The sequence below is a fragment of the Chiroxiphia lanceolata genome, chromosome 1 (genome assembly GCF_009829145.1).
Source record: "Chiroxiphia lanceolata isolate bChiLan1 chromosome 1, bChiLan1.pri, whole genome shotgun sequence".
NCBI lineage: Eukaryota > Metazoa > Chordata > Aves > Passeriformes > Pipridae > Chiroxiphia > Chiroxiphia lanceolata.
Window position 1 is genome coordinate 77,141,591 of NC_045637.1, and position 21,617 is coordinate 77,163,207.

At 36.4% G+C, this 21,617-nt stretch overlaps 1 protein-coding gene across 2 annotated transcripts in view; it reads right to left on the reverse strand.

The window, feature by feature from the left end:
* RETREG1 (reticulophagy regulator 1) overlaps window positions 1-21,617 on the reverse strand; it is a 60,942-nt gene that overhangs the window by 25,311 nt on the left and 14,014 nt on the right. For both annotated transcript variants that reach the window (XM_032712067.1, XM_032712076.1), the window contains one exon: window positions 20,859-20,889. In XM_032712067.1, coding sequence (XP_032567958.1) covers window positions 20,859-20,889 — 31 coding nt within the window. The remainder of the gene's footprint in view (window positions 1-20,858; window positions 20,890-21,617) is intronic.

The window sequence follows — 21,617 nt, forward strand, 5'->3', positions numbered from 1 at the left end:
TGTTCTGTTCAGCCTGGAGAAGAAGAGACTGAGGGGAGACTTCATCACAGTCTACAACTTCCTTGTGAGGGGAAGAGGGGGGCAGGCACTGATGTCTTCTCTGTGGTGCCTAGTGACAGGACCAAAGGGAATGGCCTGAAGTTGTGTCAGGGGAGTTGAGGTTGAATATCAGAAAAAGGTTCTTCACCCAGAGGGTGGCTGGGCACTGGACAGGCTCCTCATGGAAGGGGTCACAGCACCAAGCCTGACAAGAGTTCAAGAGGCATTTGGATGATGTTCTCAGGCACATGGTGTGATTTTGGAGATGGTCCCATGCAGGGCTAAGAGTTGGACTCGATGGTCCTGGTGGGTCCCTTCCAACTCAGCATATTCTGTGATTCATCAACTTGAAGGGCATGACCAATTTTCACATATTTTCAACATCCAAATTTGCTGAACAACACCTATCCTGATTCTTTCTATGTAAAGCTTACTTCAAATTGCAAATGCTTAATATATTTCCTTAACTTTGAGATCTCCCCATACACTATAAGAGCCCTGTTTATAAGAGAGGAAGCCTTTCATACAAGTGTGAATGAAAAATCATGAAAATGGACCTATTGAACGTGCTCAGTTATTTGCTGGGGTATTATATCAGGTGTAACCACAACCTGGTAAGCAGTGTGCTAAAAAAGCTGAAGACACCTATTACACACGAAATGTAGTTTGGTATTTAGCTGTACCTAGGATCAGGATTGTAAAAAAAAATAAATAAAATCCTTCAACAGTCGAAGACCAATAAAAGTAAACAAAAAAAGTGCTTTCTTTCTCTCTTCATGGAATTCTGCATATTATACAGGATTCTTATTTTTACCTGGATGAAATAACTAATTGTTAAAACATTTTTTAAATTACGAGTTGCATATTCAAGAAAAAAACCACAAACAAAACAGCATCCAGTTTTGACATAAAAAAAGTAATGCAACGTTCAAAAAGCTAAACAACCACATGCAAGAAATACTGGGCAGAACAAAGCGCATGAATACGTATTTTTAAAGAATCATAAAAAATTGAGTATGAAAGCAAACTCATTATCAACAGACACCAAAACCTGATTTATATCAGCAAAAATGAATTGTCATTGTGAGGTTTTAGTGTTTCATCCCAAAGCACGCATAATAATGCTCCACAATGCATGAGAATATTTCTGAGTTTCAAACACAAGCAGAAAGAGGAGTTAAAGGGAGTAAGAGACACTTCAACTGCAGTTTAAAAAGCAAAATATTACATTTTAGTAACATGAAGATAGCAAATTTTCCTCTATACAAATATGACAGATCATGCTGGATTTGTGTCACAAACAGAGAAGAGCTGGAGACAGGAAGGTAGAAGATCTTACCACTAGGGGTGAAAATCTCAACTGCTCTGGGACTTTTTGGCCATGGGATCTTGTTAAATAGCTATAAAAGAAACAAATATTTGGAGGAAAAAAAAAAGACCAAACAAAAAAACTAAACCCACCTAGCAATGATCTGAGTAATTTCTAAAGATAACTGAATATTTTTCCCAAATTTTCAAAAAACCCTTTACATACATTTTCATGAAATTATTTACTCTAAACATACAAAAGTGCTTATGTACTAGTTCATCTATTATCATGATCTGTAATTCAGTCAAGTCACATTAAAATGCAGGTTTTTTCCCTAGGTACACATGCTACACAAGATTCTGAAACCTGCCTATCTCCCTGTCTCCTTTGGTTTGCAGTAATCTGAATCTGATTTTTCTCAGCAATTGGTTTCTTTTCCTACTGAAAAAAATGAACTATATGAAAGGCAGACCAAACAGCAAGATAGCTACACAATGAAGTCAGCTTCCTTTGAAAAAATTGGTTAAAAAAAAATGCATGAGGACTTCAAAATAGTTTTCAAAAGTACTGATACAAAGAGTTAAAGCACAAACCTGAGAAATTTGTAATGTTTTCTATACAAGTACATTTAGAAGACAAGTCTATATGTAATTCAATTAAGAAGATAAGAAATCACTCAGCTACATAGAATCTCTAAGATAATTAGAACACTCAGACCACATACTGACAGTGCATATTTTTAAAAGATTTTGCCGGTATGCTCACAGTTTGCTAAGACAACCCACCATTATTTCACTGCTACAATCGTCCTATGAACAAGAGGATATGAGCCAGTTTTCCATCTAGTCATATAATTTATTCTTCAGTGCAATGTAAGAAAATCTCTCCAGAGAATGGTTAGTGCAATTGCAAGGTATAACTAGATTGAAGTCCAGGTCACCAGCCCCGAATCAGATCTTAGAAGCTTAGGGATGAATAACTGTAGGACTTCAAGTATATTATAATGTAAGCACAGCACACAGTTATATATTAATCATTTTTACTGACATCAACCCTATTCTTATGTCCCAGCACAAAGAGCCAAAGTTTTGATTAATATTCAGAATTGCTAGCCAAATGTTTTCATATTAAGTATGATTCATTTTGATTCCTTAAGGTCCACAGCCTTTTTCAATGCCTGTATAGAGAAAGCGAGCCAGATGACTAAATGATACTGTTAATTTATCAACTTATTAACACCAACTTCTTATCTATTAGTTCATTTACTGTGTAACAAGAGGTGAAGTCTCTAGTGTTTAACATGTCTGATGGTAAAATTACAATCACATTCCCTCCCCTTATAAAGAGCTTTTTGCAACAGCATTGTCTTTATTCAGTCTCAAATGTGGTAGTTTGTACAACTGTGCAACTGTAACAAAAAAAAGATAATTAGATTGTCACTAATGTGACTCAGTTTCAAGGCCATATTTTAATCTGATGCAGCAACTGGTAATCTGTATGCTACATGCCAGTACCTTCCAACTGCAACACCTGTAATTGCATGTTAGAAAATCTGATAAATTATAAAGAAAAGAGTAACATGTAGATTTATATAAAAAAAGTTTAAAGTGTTTATGAACTACAATCAGGGAAAAAATGTCAGAGTGTGTGCCACTTTAAAAGGCACATATTTGTGTATGCTGATCAACCAGTTTGTTTAAAAAAGAGTATTAAGAAAATACAGAAGCCTCTCACCACAGTTCGTATTACCTTTTGATCTCACATTATAGCTCTACCAGCTCAAGAGAGTAAACAGACAAACAAACTTGTTAAATGCTAACATCAAAACTTAAAGAAAATATTTCTACATAGTATCACTTACAACAACATAGAAGAGTAAGAAAGGTAATGAGAAAAAGCAGCAAGAACTACATTAGATGAAGCAACAGTATGCTTCACACAACAGCAGTTCATACATGTACACAACTGCAAACTAAATAAGATGGTTACTTCTGAGTGTACTGATTAAAACAAAACTAACTTTATCCTAGAGTGACTGGATAAACCAATTTCTTCACAGAGTTTCTCCAAAGTGAATACTTGTCAAACCACAACCATTCTACTCTTTCAACATCCAGCCCTCTGAGAAACAACCACAAATTTTAAAGACATGGGAGATCAATGAAACACCACACAGCTCCACAGAAAAGGCAAGGGGATGGTCAAGACTGCAAACCACAAGTGAGTTCCCTCCTCCAATCGCACTCACCCCCCAAAAAAACTAGAGAGTCAAATGGCTCTTGGGCTAATACAAGTCAAGAAAGGTTCAGAGGAGGAATGATGATCGATGAAGATGTGCAGCTTAACCTGTTTGTCAGCAAGGGCACATGTTGATTTGTGATCTAGAGGAATCCCCTGAACTGGTCGGGTGAGCGCTGCCAGAACACTCAGCCAGAAGTGCTGAGCACCTGATAACCTTTACCCTGTCTCGAGAAGATGACAGTATGCATGACATTTTGCTGAGGGGCTGACAGAACTGCTGGGAAGCCAAACTAACTTCAGTTAGCTAGGGTTTTGTCCCAAAGTATAAACCACAAATTTTCCTTTTCCTGTTCCTTCACTAAAAATTTTAATTAAATTCAATCCATTTCATAAGGTGGTTTAGAACACATGTATGCACCACTCTGTTTTGCACAGCAAAACAGCAGTTCCTATCACCACTAAAACTTTCTTTTCCCTCATTTTTTTAATGGACATTTAAAGACTTCTACAGAATCTTTTTTGTTAAGCTGTATGAAATACATTTTAATAGTACAATTTGGTGCTAGAAGACTGAAAAAAATAAGCTTTCAGTTTAGAAGTTACTATATATAAACACATACACATATATTCAATCTGTAAAATGCACAATATTTTATCACAGCTTTTGCTGTTTCCTTCAGAATCTTGAATAAGGATCATTAAGCCCAATTCCCTGGATGTTCCTATAGATGTTGTTGTAGAGAAGGGAAGTAGAAGGGTGAAAAAAATAACACTCTATGCAGGCTTTTACTTTAGTCCAGTGAGTCTCTCTTATTAAAAAAAACTCAAACAAAGCACTAAAAAAAACCTAAACAAAAAAACCCCAAACCAAAACCTACAAAAAACTCCCCACAATCCCCAAAATAATTTATTTGGGAAACATTCAGAGTACTTTAAATATATCATTTTTCAACTGCTTTTCAGGTAACCTGCATTTCTCTTCATCTCATTTCAGTGACTGACAAAGAAAGCCCCAGAAGACTATAATTTCCACCTGCTAAAATTATTCTTTACAAAAAAAAAAAGCCTCTTCAGTATGGTTTGAGTTTGACTGTTGATTGAAGAAATAAGTTTTTTCCAAGGTACATCTAGAAGGATTTTGAGCAAAGTATTTGAAACTTTAACAACAAATTCTGCTTAGTGTCCTTTTCAGAAATTTCTATTTATCGAGATTTCAGCTGAATTCCCACATTTTGAGACTTTGATAATAATAAAAAATACCTAATTCAGCTAACCAGTTAGGACAGAAGTTGTCAAGGCACACATCCTAGGAAAACTGTTTGCTTATGGTGAACTCACAATGGGAACTGTTTCGTACAGTAATTGTTCAGACATCTCAGTTTGTGTTCTAAGAAAAGCTCCACATGTATTCAGCTAAAAGCTCTTAAAAATGTTTAGAACAGTATTTTTTTAAGGATCAGACATGCAAACCTCAGGTATTACTGCTCTGATTGATTGTATTACTCTGATCTCATGCCTAAATGCAAAAAGAGCAGGATCTTATGGTACACGCTGACCTTGCAACTTCTGTGGAATGTGTTGGTAGCAACAGGCAGTCTAAAATTGGGCAACAGCTATCTCACGTGCCCTTCTGGGATGTCTCAGACTTAAATATTTATATACAATTATATACAAATGCAGAAATAAACAGATATATTTATTTCAGTCTTACTTTGTCACTTAACTGAATAAAAAGTCAATGCTTGTAACACTTTTTACAACAACAGCTACACTGGGTCAGCCAAAGCTCCATCTAGCCCTGTGCCCTGTTGGTTGCCAAAACCAAATACCTCGGGATACCTAAGAAACAAAATAATAATAAGGGAAAATACATAATGACACTTCCATAAAACATAATAGATCGTCCAACAATCTGCAAATCAGGGACTTCCAAACCCACAGGTTTTTTATTTTTAATAGTCTTCAACTGATTTTCTTTAAAAACTGTCCTGTGATTTGTATTTTAATCCACATATAGTTCTAACATTCACAACAATCACGTGTCAAGGATTTCTAAAGCTTAATTACTTATTTTTATTTTTCCTCAGCCTGCTATTTTGATGTCTCCTCTTTCCAACAGTGTGAGAGAGAAGATACGTTCCTTATGGTATCTTGGAGAGCTCCAATATGTTTCCTTTTAATTATTCTTTTTCTCTTTTGAAAAAAACCACCTCATTTACTTGTTCTTTATATGGAAATAGTTCCGTATAGTTGATCTACCTTGTTGCTCTGCTCTGGACTTTTCTTCTCCTGTATCTTTTTCTGGGAGGTAGCAGAACAGAACCACACAGAGTATTCAGGATTCTGACATACAACAGATTTAAAAGTGTCATGCGGTTGTGATTACTTTTGCCCTGCATGTCTTTTTTACTGATAATTAACAGTGCATTTAGTCTGTTGATCAACACTGATCTTCTGAGAAGATATCTTATTCATGAGTGGTTACAGTCACCTTCACACACAACTATTTTATATGTGAATTTAGTACTGGTATTTCTGCATAACTTTACAGTTACCTACACTGAATTTCAAATGCTATTTCAGTGTGAAAGAATCCTGTAAGGATCTTCTGAAATTCTTCATAGTTGGTCCTTGCTTCATTTTCTTGAATACTTTGGTACGTGGCCATCCCACTATTCACTGCTTTTTCAGATCACTTATGAGTACGTTTGTCAGAATAGTTCCAGCACAGACAGTGGATATTTCTACATTCACTGTGAAATTCTCTTAAGCATTACCTCCCTCTATAAACTGACCTATAGTAACCTCGATGGCCACAACTACATCAGTGATCTATTAACTGTACTACCAATCCAAGTGCTAAGAAAAAAAGGCTGCATTTCTGAAAGATTATTATCCTTTTTATATCAAATCTAAGCTAGGGAAAGGAAGTGTGTGTCATAAGGCATTGTGGCCACAACATGCAACTGGACTTGAGAGAACTTCCATGGTTTTGTGCTACAGTAAATACTTATCTCTGAAAATTTCTGTTAAACTGGTCTCCTTAATGTTTGATCAACTGTATTCAAGGAGTGTGGAAATGTACAGAACATGCAGAACATAATGAGCGTGTGTCACTTTCTGTTTTCCTCAGTGTAAAAATAAATGACTTATAGCTTTATAGAACTGATCTGGAGTGTTATTTAGACTCTAAAATATTTGGAATATTAATTAAAAAAAATGAAGGCATGAAATATATTTTAGTAAGTAAACATGCAACATTTCTTCTGCCAGTAAGAAATATGAGGAAAAAAGGAGATGTAGGAAGGAATACCGTCATCTTTGTTTCAAAACAGCTGAGCTGTTTTACTCAACTGTATGTTGAGTAAAAGAATATAATATGTTATTCTGCTGATAGGCTCACATGCTTCAACAAAACTGTGCCAGGACATTCCTTACTAAATTAGTAACTAATCAGATGCTGCACTGGGAAGCACACCCTCACATGTTACAACCACCCAGACGTCTGCAACATTAAAAAAAAAAAGATTATGACTATAGGTTCTTGTGCCCCCTGTAAATAATTTCCATCATGCACTTTGTAATCTAATGCTTGTATTGCTTGTATTTAGCAAATCAGATGCAATTAAAGGTAACAACCTGACTATCACAGAACCTCAAATCAACTTATTCTGATCTTTCTCCTGACTATCATCATTTTAAAGATTGCAAGCAATAATGTCCTCTCCTGTCCATGTCAATAACTAGTATATATTTCTAAATACCTTGTTTCATTAATCACAAATATTTCTTGCTTCTCTTATCAAGTTCTCTAACTGAAATCGCTTGTTTCTTTTTCTGTCTTATTACCCTCCAATTTCCATTATCCTGTATAAATTGTTCAGAACTTGAAAACGTGACAGAAATTAAGTCAATAGGCTGTTAGGACACCCACATCTCTTTTTTTAATTTTTTTTTTTTGTGTGGAACAAACCCTACTCTTCTCAATACAATTAAAATAACAAAAGTGGCATTTCTGCTTACAGGAAACTGTTAATATAGACCAATATTAAAAGAGGATAAAGCTACTTGTACTTGCAGGAGAAAACCATCTTTTTCACATGTTTAGCAAAAGCCATACCATTTGCTTTTCCTGCAGTCTTCAGTGATAATGCAAAAATACAGAATATGGTTAGGCTTGCTACCTGTTTTTATGGAGTTTTAAATCAGCCATCATTACAGTTCTGCTTAAGAAAAGCCATTTCAAAATGAAACAGTCCGGTTTTCTTCTTAATCCTAAAAGCAGTCTCTCTATTTAAAGTAACACTGGGGGCTCCCTGAATGCTATAGTTTATAAATACCCTTTAAGATGACAAGTCAAATGACTTCAGGATTGTAAGTTATCTCTCACAGTTGTTCAACTGTTAAAATGGAAAGTGGTAAGAATAGAATAAAAATACTGATGGCAAAAATATTACATGTGCAATGGGACAAACATAGCGAACAGGACATGACCATTTTAACATTAATCTTTCCACTTAAATTTACTCTCTACCCTTTGAAAAGGTCAGCTTTGTGAACTTCTCTCCTGATGAGCAATTTGAGGTCTGCCATTACATTCAAAGTTTCATGCTGATCAGAAATGCAATCTTCCTCTACTCATGATCTGTCTGGTACTTGTTTGCAACAATATTGTGCTAGTTTAGGCATCAATAATAATTTGACATAATCCACCTCATTTGCTAATAATGAACATTTAAAAATATATAAAAAAAGTGAAAAATATGAACATCACATTTGCAAGCTGAACAAATCTCTGAGGCAAGCAAACATACCCAATAGCTCTGTGGCAATCAGACAGGTTGCTCCGTAACTAGGCAGTACATTTATTGTATGGTATAACCCTACAAAGAGTTAGAAAAAGGATGTTTCAACTGTAAGTCATGTTTCTGTTCTCTTTAACAGGTCTTGGTACCTTGGCACCCAAAAAAAAGAACTATTGCTTTTTAACCATTTCAAAATTACAACAATATGCAGCTAAGGCTCAATTGTCTAGACATTTTACTAAGTCTGCCTAAGCTTTCTCAAGTCTTTAAACTAGAAGATAGCCCTGTTAACTCTGAGAATTGCCCTAGAAAAAAGAAGAGATATGCTTTAGAAGGAACTGACTTTTTCCAGTTAGTGCTGTCTGCAAAGCCTTGGAATACTGTATCTCCACTTGAAAATAAGGAATTAAAGATTGCACTCCACTCAGTAATCTAATGTCAGTTCTGTTGTACTGATATGCAGCTAATTCTGCACAGTCACAACTACAAATTGCAAAACGTATGGATTCCCACCATAAATTAGAAAATCCCAGCACACTGAATACTTGTTCAAAAGTCTTTATGGATTATGGGTAAATATTCAAGGTGAGAGCTGACAGAGGCAGGGAGTGACCAGTTGCTCCATTCAGAATAACGTGACTGCATCCAAGCCATCTTTCCCTCTCTGAGCCAGATGGGAAGGCTGCTGTGACCTCTCAAGAGGCAGTTCATAACTTGAACCTAGTAAGTTCAACACATGAGTTTAAGTAAATGACATTACCTTTTGCCTGACATTTTATAACAGTATGTCCAAACCTCTTGCATCCTTCAACTAGAAGGGTCTTTATTTAAGATATGAGGGGGTTTTGTCACTTTCTACCACATACATTTGATTCCAAGTTTCACTTTCTTATTGGCGAAATATCTGTCAATCACGTCCCTGGACAGGTTTTCTTGTAATGCTATTCAGGCTGGCAGCATAATTAAGAGTATACTCTTCTACACTCTGCCTCTGAAGCGTGTTATTTATAATAAACAATTTGTTAATTGAACCAAGTAAAAAAAAAGAAACAAAGCAAGGGCTTTATACTGAAAGGGTAGTAATATTCAGAATTGACAATGATATATAAGTATGCCTGCCAGTATATGACAATTTCCAAGCAACTTTGAAAAGTAAATAGGGAAAGAATAACAAATGCTATAGTTAGCATAAAAAAGCTGATCTGCTCAAAAATAGTCAGAAAACAACATTTTATTAGATTTAGGAATTAACCAGATTGCCCCTTTTCTTTTAATTCATTTGATACTCTCTGTGGGGGTGTTGCACCCCACAACAAGCAAAGATTGATTGCTTGATTCAGGACGGGTCCCTGAAGAGAGACAGAAAAAGTGATCGGAGATGGATGGTACCAGCACAATTCCTCTGCAGTTTTTCAGACAAGTATTCTCTATAGAGATGTTCACATGTAAGAGTCGAACCTCAGCTACCATCAGGAAGGGGCTTGATGGGCTTGAGCCAGAAGCCTTGGGCCACAGGGGCTGGGGAAAAACCCACCACCTAAAAGACCAGACACAATCCACTGACATTCATTCGTGCAGACTGTCCTGTCTCCCCCAGCAGGATATGGAGAAACTCTGCTGTGATGCTACCGGTTCATGCAAAAGCCTCATTGCCTCCCTGTGTAATCCTTATTTCGGGAAAAGCTGACCATTCTACCCCAATGTAATACTGCTTACTGGAAATATCAATTCTTTCCCCCCAAATGTAAATACTGTATCCGAGAAACGTAAATCCCTTTTCCCCCTTATGTCACCCCTGCTACTGGAAGGATTCCTCTACTTGGCATAAACTGGCCCCCTTATTAGCATGTTAGGCCCCCAAGACCCTTAAATAAGCGCTTTGAGCATTGAATAAAGTATTCCAGGTTCTTCCCCCAAACCTGGGATCTTTTTAGTCTTTTTGGACCCGTTACATTCACAGACTCAAGAAATCAACCCATGAAGATGGGATAGGTGAGTACTTTAAGAGAAGCTTGTAGCTTTTGTTGTATGAGCAAGGTGCAGTGCGCATCTCAGCACAAAAGAGTTAGGGTTTTTTTTCCCTGCAATTAAGACTTTTAAAGCTTTATCTCAGTTGGTGAAAAATACCGGTGTCAATACTGCTATATCAGTAAGAAATATGAAACATTAAGAAGTGAAGGACACCTCCAAACTCCCTTGCTGAAAGCTGGGAAAACTTGGCAAACAGCATGCAACCACACTGTACAAAGCAGCAAATTCAAATACAGCCCCTGCCTGAGATAGGTGCAAAGCTGAAAAAGGGACAAGTGGCATGGGAGAGCTCCACAGTTATAATAACCATTCTGGCAATTTCCTCACTGTGAATCTGGTTCGTTTCTCCACCCACCTCCTCCATGGAATTTTCTGTATTTGCTTTATCTCTTTCCTTTCAACTCCATCAGCTTCCAGAAGTTGGGTTTTTTCTTAGTGCTGGAAACAAGCTGAACTAAAAGATCCCAAAATACCTGCAATTCTACTTAACATTTAGTTAGTACTGTGACCAAAAGAACCATTTTATCAAACAATAAACGTAGTGATAAAAAAATATGTGAGACAACCAAGGCAGCAGTGGGGAGTTTTATTTTTTCCCCAGTGATGACAATATGGTTAGTAGGTGACATGCCAGCGAGCGTGACACAGCTATCAGAACTGGGTCAGCTCAGAATTAGCAGTTCCTATGTGTTGTTCACAAGGGACAAATCCACCTGCCTGCACTCACAGACACCTTTAACTGAACTGCATTTTTGACACTGGATCTAGAAACAAGACTCTCACAAATAACTGAACCATGACTGTAGGTCCATGCTTCAAAATATTAAACATGGAATAGAGCTGACTTTAGGATATGTTGAAAAGTGTTGAAGAAAAAATGCCTTATGTTTAAACAAAAGATGACAAACAAAGGCTGTATTTCCATCCTCCTATCATCACAGGGCTAGCATTTTTGAACTGAGTGTAGCATTTAATTTTTACCAATGAGTAACAAAGGAAATTAATTACTGAGTCACTTTTGGACAGGAAGCAGCATACCCTGCAGTTTGCAAAGACTGCACTCATGTCAGGTATTTATTTCACATATTTAATCACAGATTCAGTGACTTCACCTGAACAAGGTATTTAAAAAAAAAAAAAAGTATTTCAAACCTAGTTTATTTAAACACAGTAAAAATACATGTCTCACAGTGCCCAGATGACCCTTTTTCCAACATGGAGGCAAACTGGTGAAATCACAGAATCATTTATGTTGCAAAAGGCTTTTAAGATATCATCGAGTCCAATCAAAATGCTAAGTATAAGCAAATTTTGAAGCCTTCACATGAAATCACCTTGAGCTGTTTAATGAAATTACTCCATCTGACTTTAAATTTGTTTATGCCTGAGAAGATACAAACAGAATACACACACGCACAAACTTTCAAATAATATGCGTAGAAAAGATTACTGAAATTGCCTATGAGAGATTAGCAAGATCAAATAACAACTGTCAAAATCAGACTATGTGAGGTGTTCTTCTGCATCTTGAAATTTTGATTAGATATTTCTGTAAGAACACTTCTGTTATCAGAAGAATGGAAGAAAAAAAATTCCCAGATGTACACAACAGAGATCTTCTAAATGATTCCCTAGTATCTCAGTACTGCAAACCCAAAATATACAATATGGAATTGTTTCAGAGCTCTCTAAATAGAATAAAAAGTTTAAAATAATTCTGGATAGTTTTGATCACAACTAACCAATGGACTAGAGGAAAGGACAGGATTGTGGGACAATTAAGAGAGTAATAAATTTCTCTAAGAATTATGATGTATAAAGTTTAAACTAAAAAAAAAAAGTGCTATCTAAGCAACTTCAGATCAACTGCTCTCACTTGGACACTTGGAGAGATAGTAAGCAAATTAGTGACACAGCTGAGAAGCTGTTAAAGCAGCCAATGAGGATTATTCAGCATCCAAAAAAGTAAAAAAGAAGGCATATTTCTTTTAGAAAAGTAAACAGCCTGTTCTGAAATAAAAATGGAAGCATCCATCTCAACTGTTGCAATGCTTTTGGAATTTTGCTATAGGACTCAATAGCATACTGCAAAATTACAACATATATGCAATCCCCATAAAGTAACTTCACATTTAATTGAAAAGCTATACCAAAGGGCAAGGTATTAGAAGTGTCTTATTATTTGAGATCAGTATGTCCTTAGCATTTTCATTCAGTATCTGCACTAATCCTTTGGATGAGTCAGTAGCAATACTCTGGGAAGAGTGGTAGACACTGTAAAGGATAGAATCCAACGGTTCTAAGCATAGCTCAGACTGGAAAATGGCATGAAGCAATCTACTACCCAAATTCATCAGGGACATACTATATTTGACAGGCCAAGTGCACGAAGGCAAAATGAGAAACAACTTACTATGCAAGCAGTGCAGTGAAAAAGAAGAATGTTTCCAACAAAATATAAGCTACCTGCGTTATTTGAAAGTCTTAAAAAAAATACATCTATGCCTGGAATGCATTTACAAGACATTTACCATATACAACACAAGTCATCTCTTTTACATGATACTGCTAAGACCTCAGTTTGACCACCATGTTTGGAAAGCAACACAGATACTCAAACATGAATTATGACAGTTTGTGAAAATATAACAGGGCTGATGGAATATATCCTTGTATAAAAACAGTTAAAAAATTCTGCTGGTCCTTTGTTTCCGCCCTTACTTCTTCAGAAGTTACTCTTTTCTTGCAGCCAAGATAATATTTAACCTTCATATTTAACTAATAGGGACAGAAGGCAAATAAGGCTTACAGAAAGAGGAGTATTCATCTGATGATTGTAAAGAGGATGGACCATTTCAGCATTTTCTCCTCATCTCTTCTGTTCACCTTCCATACCGAAAGGTGAGCTGAGCTTTTGGGGACAAGGAAGAGAGAAAATGCATTGTGATGGCTAAGGCAGAATTGCGCTACAACCAAATTACTAAAGAACCACAGATAGAAGGCCTGACTTCAAAAGATTGCAAATGACCCTCTGTGAGAAGAAATTGGTTATATGCACTACAAACCAACTACTTCTACCAGTGAGACATATGACACCTACAAAGGCTGTGCCATCTCCTTCATTTCCCCTCCTCTGACACAAAAAAGAAGCAACCAACCACCAGCCTTTCTCTGTAAGTGTATACTAAAATGTATTAAACAGCCTTCAGACTAAGTGTGACACTTTTGCCAAAGTTACAGCATTTCTACTGAGTATTATTTTTTGTTCCTGTAAGAAAATGAATACACAAAACTTTACCTGAATGCTGATTTCATCATTTATCAATATAAAAAAACAAACCCTGAAGAACACATTACTTGAGAAGTGAGTTAACAGTTTGGAAATAACTAGCCACACAGCAAGAATGAAGTCACATGATACAAAAAAATAAAATGAAAAAAATGAAGCATCAAGAAGTTTTTGCAACGGAGACAATTCTTTCTGCAATGTGCAGAAGGTTTGATCATTTATGTATAAAGTGCCTTTGTGATTCGGAAAAAAAATCCACTGTGCATATAATTAGCTGAGTTGTGACAATGCATTACATAAAACAAAGAAAAATTACACTGCAATTTGGTATTTGAACAGTACAGTGGCTACTGAAAAAATAAAATATAGGTTTAAACTGCAAATAAAACTCAGTTTCCATTCGCTTTCCACAAGTATGCATCCACTTTCTGAAGGACTACAACCACTTTTTTATATTAAGAGTATTTGGGAGAACCATATTTTAAAGTAGAATTATTTGAGGTAAGTTACTCAGCCATATATATATATATATATATATATATATATATATATTCCAACACAAACATATGAATATAGGAGTTGAAATGAGCAGAACAGCAAACACTATGAAATGACAAGAGTGGAAGTCTTTGAGTATACTAGATGCCTTCAGATCAAACTGAAATAAGTGAATTAGGAAATATTTGCTCTTTGAAGCCTATTTTTATCTGTTTATCTTCTCAGACTTTATTCTGCCCTCTGCCTTGCTGTAGGTCCACAGCAAGTTTTTTCTTCAGTCTGTTACCAGATTTCATGCAGTTCTGTAGGGCCATATGAATGATGGATCTCGTCTGGATGACCAAAACAATACTAAGGGACTGTGCAACAGAAACTGGTACCAATAGTGCCATGTTTTGGTATTGAGTGGCCCACGTGACTGGCCTTGGCTTACATGAGCTTTGTTCCTATCTACAACATCAAGGAAATGGATTAACAAACATAAAAGAGAAATGCTCCCATTACAACCTTGATCCTGTTTGGAGTTCCTAATGGAAAAAGACCTCTTAATTCCTAATCCACCCATCCACAAAGAAATCTCTTGTAACACTCTGAAGGACAGGAGATTTTTTTTTTTTTTTTTGAGATATGATTAAGGAGTATATCCTTGATGTCTCAAGAGTGATCTGAATACACAATCACACATGTGCCTGAGACTAATTTCAGAGAAACTGGTTACATACACAGAGAGGTAAATAAATCTAGTCCCCATGCCCTGCAGTTACTGCTGTGGACTGGTACATCAGCATGCTGTGGCAAGACTCAGCTTTTTATTGTAGCCATGAGCAGCAGTCAATGGCACCTTTAAAACAGACAGGTCTTCAGATCAAGAGGGAATAACGACACCCTAGGGTTACTGTAGATATTCAAGGGAAACAAATAGTCACCATGAAGGCACAATGTACCTGACCAGACTACAGACATTTCATTTAGGACGAAATAAACCATGATATATATCTCACAAAGTATTTCAACTCTTTCTCCATTGATCATGAAATAAGACTAGGCAGACTATGTCAGAAATACTTAGGCAAATGACCTGCAGATTGTATTAAGCAAATCCAGTAGGCAAAGCATATGCAAATCAGAGGTATATAAAGACATAATCAATGAAGCACAGCAATTAGATGAAAAGGGGCATTGTCTCATTTATTTCTAGGTATAACATAAAGAGTTTTTTCATTGCTCTCAGGAACATCATTTTGCACAAGTGCATTATGGAGTTATGATTAGGTTCAAAAGATTTTTCTTCTCCTTCTTGAAAAAAAAATAGCCACACATTATTTGAAGTCTGTCAAGCTTTGAACGGTGCTAGCATAGAAGATTGTTTTTCAGAATGCACTGACCATTGCAATGCATACAAATGTCTATGAGCTGGGCTGATGCAAGTGTGCAATCTAGGTAGGTCGAAAGATGAAGTCAGGTCTTGGAAAGTTATGACCTGAATTTGAAGCTGATTTGTCATAACAGGGATATAGCACTTGCTGACCCAGTAATGGATGTTACCTACCAAACAGTAACGCTACCCTGGAAGCAAGCAGCAACTTTGACAGCTCTGGGAGTCCGCAACTACCACCACAGTTAACTCTCATGAAAGGAATACAAAAAGAAGGGACTGGAGGAGGGAGGAGAAACAGGAATGTCCTAGGCTTGGACAACAACCTCTGTGTATCTGTTTGTAACATTCTATTAGTGAAGGCTGTTATTTCAGAAATAACCAGATGGATAACTACTAAGCTTCAAGAGAGCTTTAATATTAACCCATGGTTTTCAACATCAAGTCCTAAATTGCTGCAATAAAGACAGCTGCAAGTTAAAAGCTGCGACCAAGGAGAGTCCTTTTTGTCTTGTAATGTTCCTGTTTCTTCTTACAGAAGTCTAAATCTTGATCGATCTGATTATATGAGCAGCAGTGAAGAAGACATGCTGTTCATGGTGCTGCACCTCCTTATTTTTCCCTCTTATTGGGACCACAGGAGAGCACGTAAGTCTACCTGAGAGGAAAACCCCGCTCTGGCAATAAAAAGACTTTCTTTCAAACTGTGAGGCCAGGAGAACTGTTTCAGGACTTATTTTCATGGCCTAAAGAATGATATCCAAAATGTTTAGTGTATAATAATGTAGTAAGTACTGCACACCTGCTGCAGTTTGTGCAGCTGATGCAGCCACTAGTGCCAGTAGAGAGCCTAACATCACCATTGGTCAGGAAAGGCTCTTCCTAGAAGTCAGTAGTTTTAGTTGAAGAAAATGATAAAACATAGTGGGGGACTGAAAACTACCTATGCAGAGCTGTCAGCTGCACTAACTCCTTTCTTTCTGTCTTATTCTCTTCAGTCACTCTTTGATGGCCATTTTAAAGGACTGTTGCTTAGTCTCTTCTCAGGCTGCAATTGATTATTTTAGGCTTGCTATAAAAGGATAATTTTGAGTTAATATTAATTTGACCTTCTTAAGTTTGACCACACAAGAAATGAATGTGTGCCACAAGTCCTGTGCATATTCTAATAAGTCTACTAACTAGAGAAGCATCAGGTTTCAAATAAATCTTACTAGGATATGAAGAAATAAAACAGCTTTTTAGTGAAAAAGAGTAATTTAACAAGTGACCTTTTCCACTGTTCCTTTAACCCTTTTTTAAAAGGCAAGATATCAGCACGGGAGTTCCTCAGAAACAGAAGAAGATTAAGGGGGAAAAAACAGGTGCTACAGGAGCCTGCTTCAACTGAGGAAGGTTCAGGATGAGATCTTGCTTCAGTTTGAAAATTTTAAACTTAAAATAGTAGTAAATGACTCCATTAGAAATAGAAGCACTACTACTATTATACACTATACACATTTTACATGGGAGACAACTAGCATTCTGCATTTAAACGATGGCACTGAAAAAGAAAGGAGGCTATGCTTGCTCGAACTAGTCAGCAGTGCTCAACTAAGACCAAGGAGGACTAAAAACAAGTGCCACAAATTAACAGCATCTTCACTGAAGTACTTTGATTTCTGGTACTTGGAGTGTATGTGCAGTAGGAGAGATACACAATGCAGGTGAATGTTGAAAAAATACAAGTTGCAGAACAGTGATAATCAGTCATTCATCCTCCAGTTATCAACACATTTTACTTCCAAAAATAATAGTACAAAGGATACAATTTCACTACTAAATACATGCCAACTATGCCACCATTTATCAAAAATCATAGTGCAATAGTGACTGACTGATACTAATTTTCAAAACCAGAATAACGCAAAGGTAAGGCAGGAGAGGAGTCGGTTCAGATAATTTGTTACTTTCTGACTATGTCTGTTTAAAAAAACCAAACTGTGTGTGGCAATGCTGTCAGGCACTAGTTATGCAGTTGAATCATTAAAATAGCTCTTAGCACAGTTTTGGCACATGCCAACTAGGCACTTTCCAAAACAACTTGAGGTAGTTACAAAGTTGACATAGACCAGGAATCTTTTCCTGCCTGCACAGGGCCATTCCATACGGAACGTAAGGCAGTTAAATTCTATGGATGCAGGTGTTTTGTGCCTGGGGCCATGATGCTCAAGAAAAATCATAAACATGTTTAATTTATTAGAATAGGCATTTATTAGAGTAGGCACTGCCTCTCCTTGCAAGTACCACAGATCTACTAAATTTCTTCTCTGTATGTTATCTAAGAGCAGGTGACTTTCTGCTGAGTAGCGTTTTTTGTAAACAGAGAGTACGGGGATACACTTGGCACATCTTGCTTACATATGATAACCTGAAGACAGCTTTTCATATACAGTTCTGAGTAAAATGAAAAGCAACCGCACACCCAGCCTCAACATCTTACAGCAGTTCTTCCAATTTCAACACAATCAACAGGCACATTTATGTTAGCATTCAGAAAGAAAAGAAAAAAAAGAAATCCAAACACCCACTCACAGTGTAAACAAATGCAAAGTCTTTATGGGAACTTATAAAAGTTATAAATGAAAGCTAAGGTGCAACAGTTGAAATTTCATTTATGTTAAACAACCTCTCTTAAAGCTGCCTTCACAGCAGAGGGTTGTGAAGTGTCTAAAGCAACATCTATTTTTAGAGAAGGTGCTCAAGAGCCATAGAACTACAAATCACTAAAGACTCATCTCTGCTCTGTGCAAACTGTCAGGAAAACTAATAAAGGACATGCAGGTCCTTTAAAAGAGCCAACCTGCTTGTTGTAGACAAACACCAATGGCCATAAAAATTCATCTGGATTTCTGAGAAGGTTTTCAACAAGCTCTCTTATCAATTGCTCTTATGGAGTCTGAGAAGTAATGGGATATGAGAGGAATTATTCTGGTAAAGACAGAGACTGGTTGCAAGGAACTGCATAACTTTAATCAATTATCATGTGATTTGCTTGCAAAAAGGCAGATGAAACAAGAAGAGATTCTCGGAGTTTAAAAAACCCTCTTAAAGTCACATGGGCTTTAAGCTGATCTTTACTACTCAGGAAAATAATCTTGAAACGATGGAAACATCAATTCAGAGCTCAGTAGAGGCTAAAAAAGTCAACCATACATTGGGGTTTATCATGAAAAGAAGAGAGGGCATTCTTGTGCTGACATATAGTCTAAGGGTGTCCCTGAATGCTATTTGTAAGTCTGTCCCCCTGACAAAAAGCATAACAGAAATGGAAGAAAAGTGCAGAAAAGCACAATAAAGACATAAAAACTATGGAGAACTTCTATTTTAGGAACAATTAAGTAGTCATGAACTAAACGGGACAGGATAGAAGCTTGTTGAAGAATATTAATAGAGAATGATTGCTCAGTATCTCTTCCAATGTGAAAAAAAATGTAGGAAGAGATTAAGAAACTATTATATAAGCAGTAAACAAACAGAAGACTGTTCACAAAGTACGTGGTTCAGCTGTGGATATCTGGGCTACAGGATGTTGTAAATAGCAAAAGTTTTTAAGAACAAAAGCAATGAGACAAATTCACTGACAGTCCACTTAGAACAGCTTGGGATGGGGGTGGGGAGGAAGGTGCAACTGGAAGCTGCTGGGAAAGTACACCAGAGGAAGTACCTTGCAAGCTTGTCCTGCTTTTATACACTACCCAAGGTCATGTTTCTCCTGGCTGCATGCCTTCAGAGAACAGATAGTGGGCTAGATGGACTTATGGACTGACCTTGTGTTCTACCCCTTGCAAACTATTTTACACAGAGACATGCAGTACTTGTATTATATTACCCAATGGCATAAGCTAATGGTGAGCTCATCAAATTCTCTTTTCCACTCTCTGCATTGTCTTCCCACATAACAGCAAATCAAGTCCAAGATTCTGGACACATGAAAAACTGAATCCAAGATATTTAAAGTACTATTTACAGCCTCTTCACAAAAATCAACTCTTCTGGTTTGGGAACTTGATGAATTACGGAGTAAGAGAAAAAACTAGTCTCAGACTGCAGAATTATTTCTCACAGAAACAAAAGCCAGTCAAAAACCTGTTTCCTTCCACTCCACAAGCAATTTTCTTTGCCTTCCTCTTCTTGAATATAAACAGACAGGCAAATTCAGATGTAAAACGCCAAAAGATAGTAAATTTTATGTAAAGTTCTCTCACAAAGAACAGGAGGAAGAAACGAAACACAAATCACACTAATCTACTGTGTCATAGCAATGGCTTCTCAATTAAAATTTTTGAAGCACTGACAGTCTACACAGATACACAAAGCAGCACTAGCTATGGTAAAAGAAGCATTTTACGCTTCTCAGTTCATGACCTAACCTGGTACGAATTCCATATAGCTCCACTTCACGTTTATAAGAAAGTCTGAAGATATTTCGTACCTCTAGAAAAGGTGTCTATCTCTAGGCAGAGAACAAAACCCTGCATCTCCCCCTTTTCAACTTTACATTACTGTTTCTTCAGTGTCAGGGTGTAATGCAATAGTGTACTAATGGATAAGTTTTCAAATGACATCAGATCTATAATAATTCCTGGCGGTCTGTTTAGAGGAATAAAACCTTAAATGTACAGACTTTTATTCTGCAAATAGATTGTCTGTAAATCATGTAGAGACATTGATTATACTGCCAACAAATTAAATAAATCGTATACTCTAACAAAACAATATAAACATTTGCCTGAGACAGGTCAATGGCAAGTCAACAGATTTCAGAATAATTAATTTTTATTCATATGGATATCAACTAATGTTTATTTGAAATTATTATGATCAATTACTTGTGCTGATTTAAAGGGAAATCCCAGCAAGCTTATCTACTTCTAAACAGAACTGGTATAATGAAGTTCTAAAAGTTACCTCCTTGACCAAGACAGCATTTTTCCCTACTTGAAAGAAAACACCAATTCCCAGAAAACACAAAGCATGATAACCCTGCTGTAAGGAAAAGCATTTCTAGAAGTATTCTGATATACTACTATATACTTTAATATAACTCAAATCAGGAAAAAAAAAAGTTATTAAAAACTATGAACAAGCAGTAATAAACTTAGAAAAGATGGTAAGAACAAAAAAATTTGGTTGTCATTTGAGGGAAAATAGGCTTTTTTTTTAATTTCAGACTAGCTATAAAAAAAATTAGGTATTAAATAACCAATGTATTAAAAATAATATACCTACTTGCCAGTGATGGTCCTCCAAAGCTTTGCACCTGCAATTGTAGGAATGTAAGATGAAACACCATGCACTAAACCAGAAAGAATATTATTTTTTTTCTTTATTCATAAGGAACGTTCAAAATTGAGACAAAATTACTAAGGAAATGTCTGTATCAGTCAAACAGGAAGGGTATCTTAACTTACAGTAACAGTTCTTGAATTGCTTTCTGTAAACTTAACATACCAGTAAAAAACATAAATGGAAAAATCAGTATCTTCTATGGCTACATTTCCACGTGGAAGGATGTCATGAAGAAGATAACCAGCGTAACTTATGCTCTGCATCTACACACTGTCAACCACTTTCTACATTCCTTATGAATCTGTAATAGTCTTGCCATCTAGTGGTTGGCTGGAAGTGTGAAGCAGCTACACAGAAGTGTTACTTTGGGAAGAACTTTTTTCTGCTTTTTGGAGTGGCGCTTCATTGATTTCAAGTCACTAACACAAGACTTCCACCGTGTAACTTCAAGAACCTGATTGTTCTTGAACTCTGTGTATCATGACATCAAAGATAAAGATTATTACTAAAGATTATTGTTACAGTAAATAATCACTCTATAAGCTGGGAAATACAGGTCTTCCTAGCCTCATCTCTATAATGACTGGTTAAATAATCACACAGACACGAGAGTGGTGCATCTTGAATTGGGTCAATACAAAAATATTAATTACAGGTAAGAGTGAATTTACCTAAATCATTACCTTCCCACTACTGAGG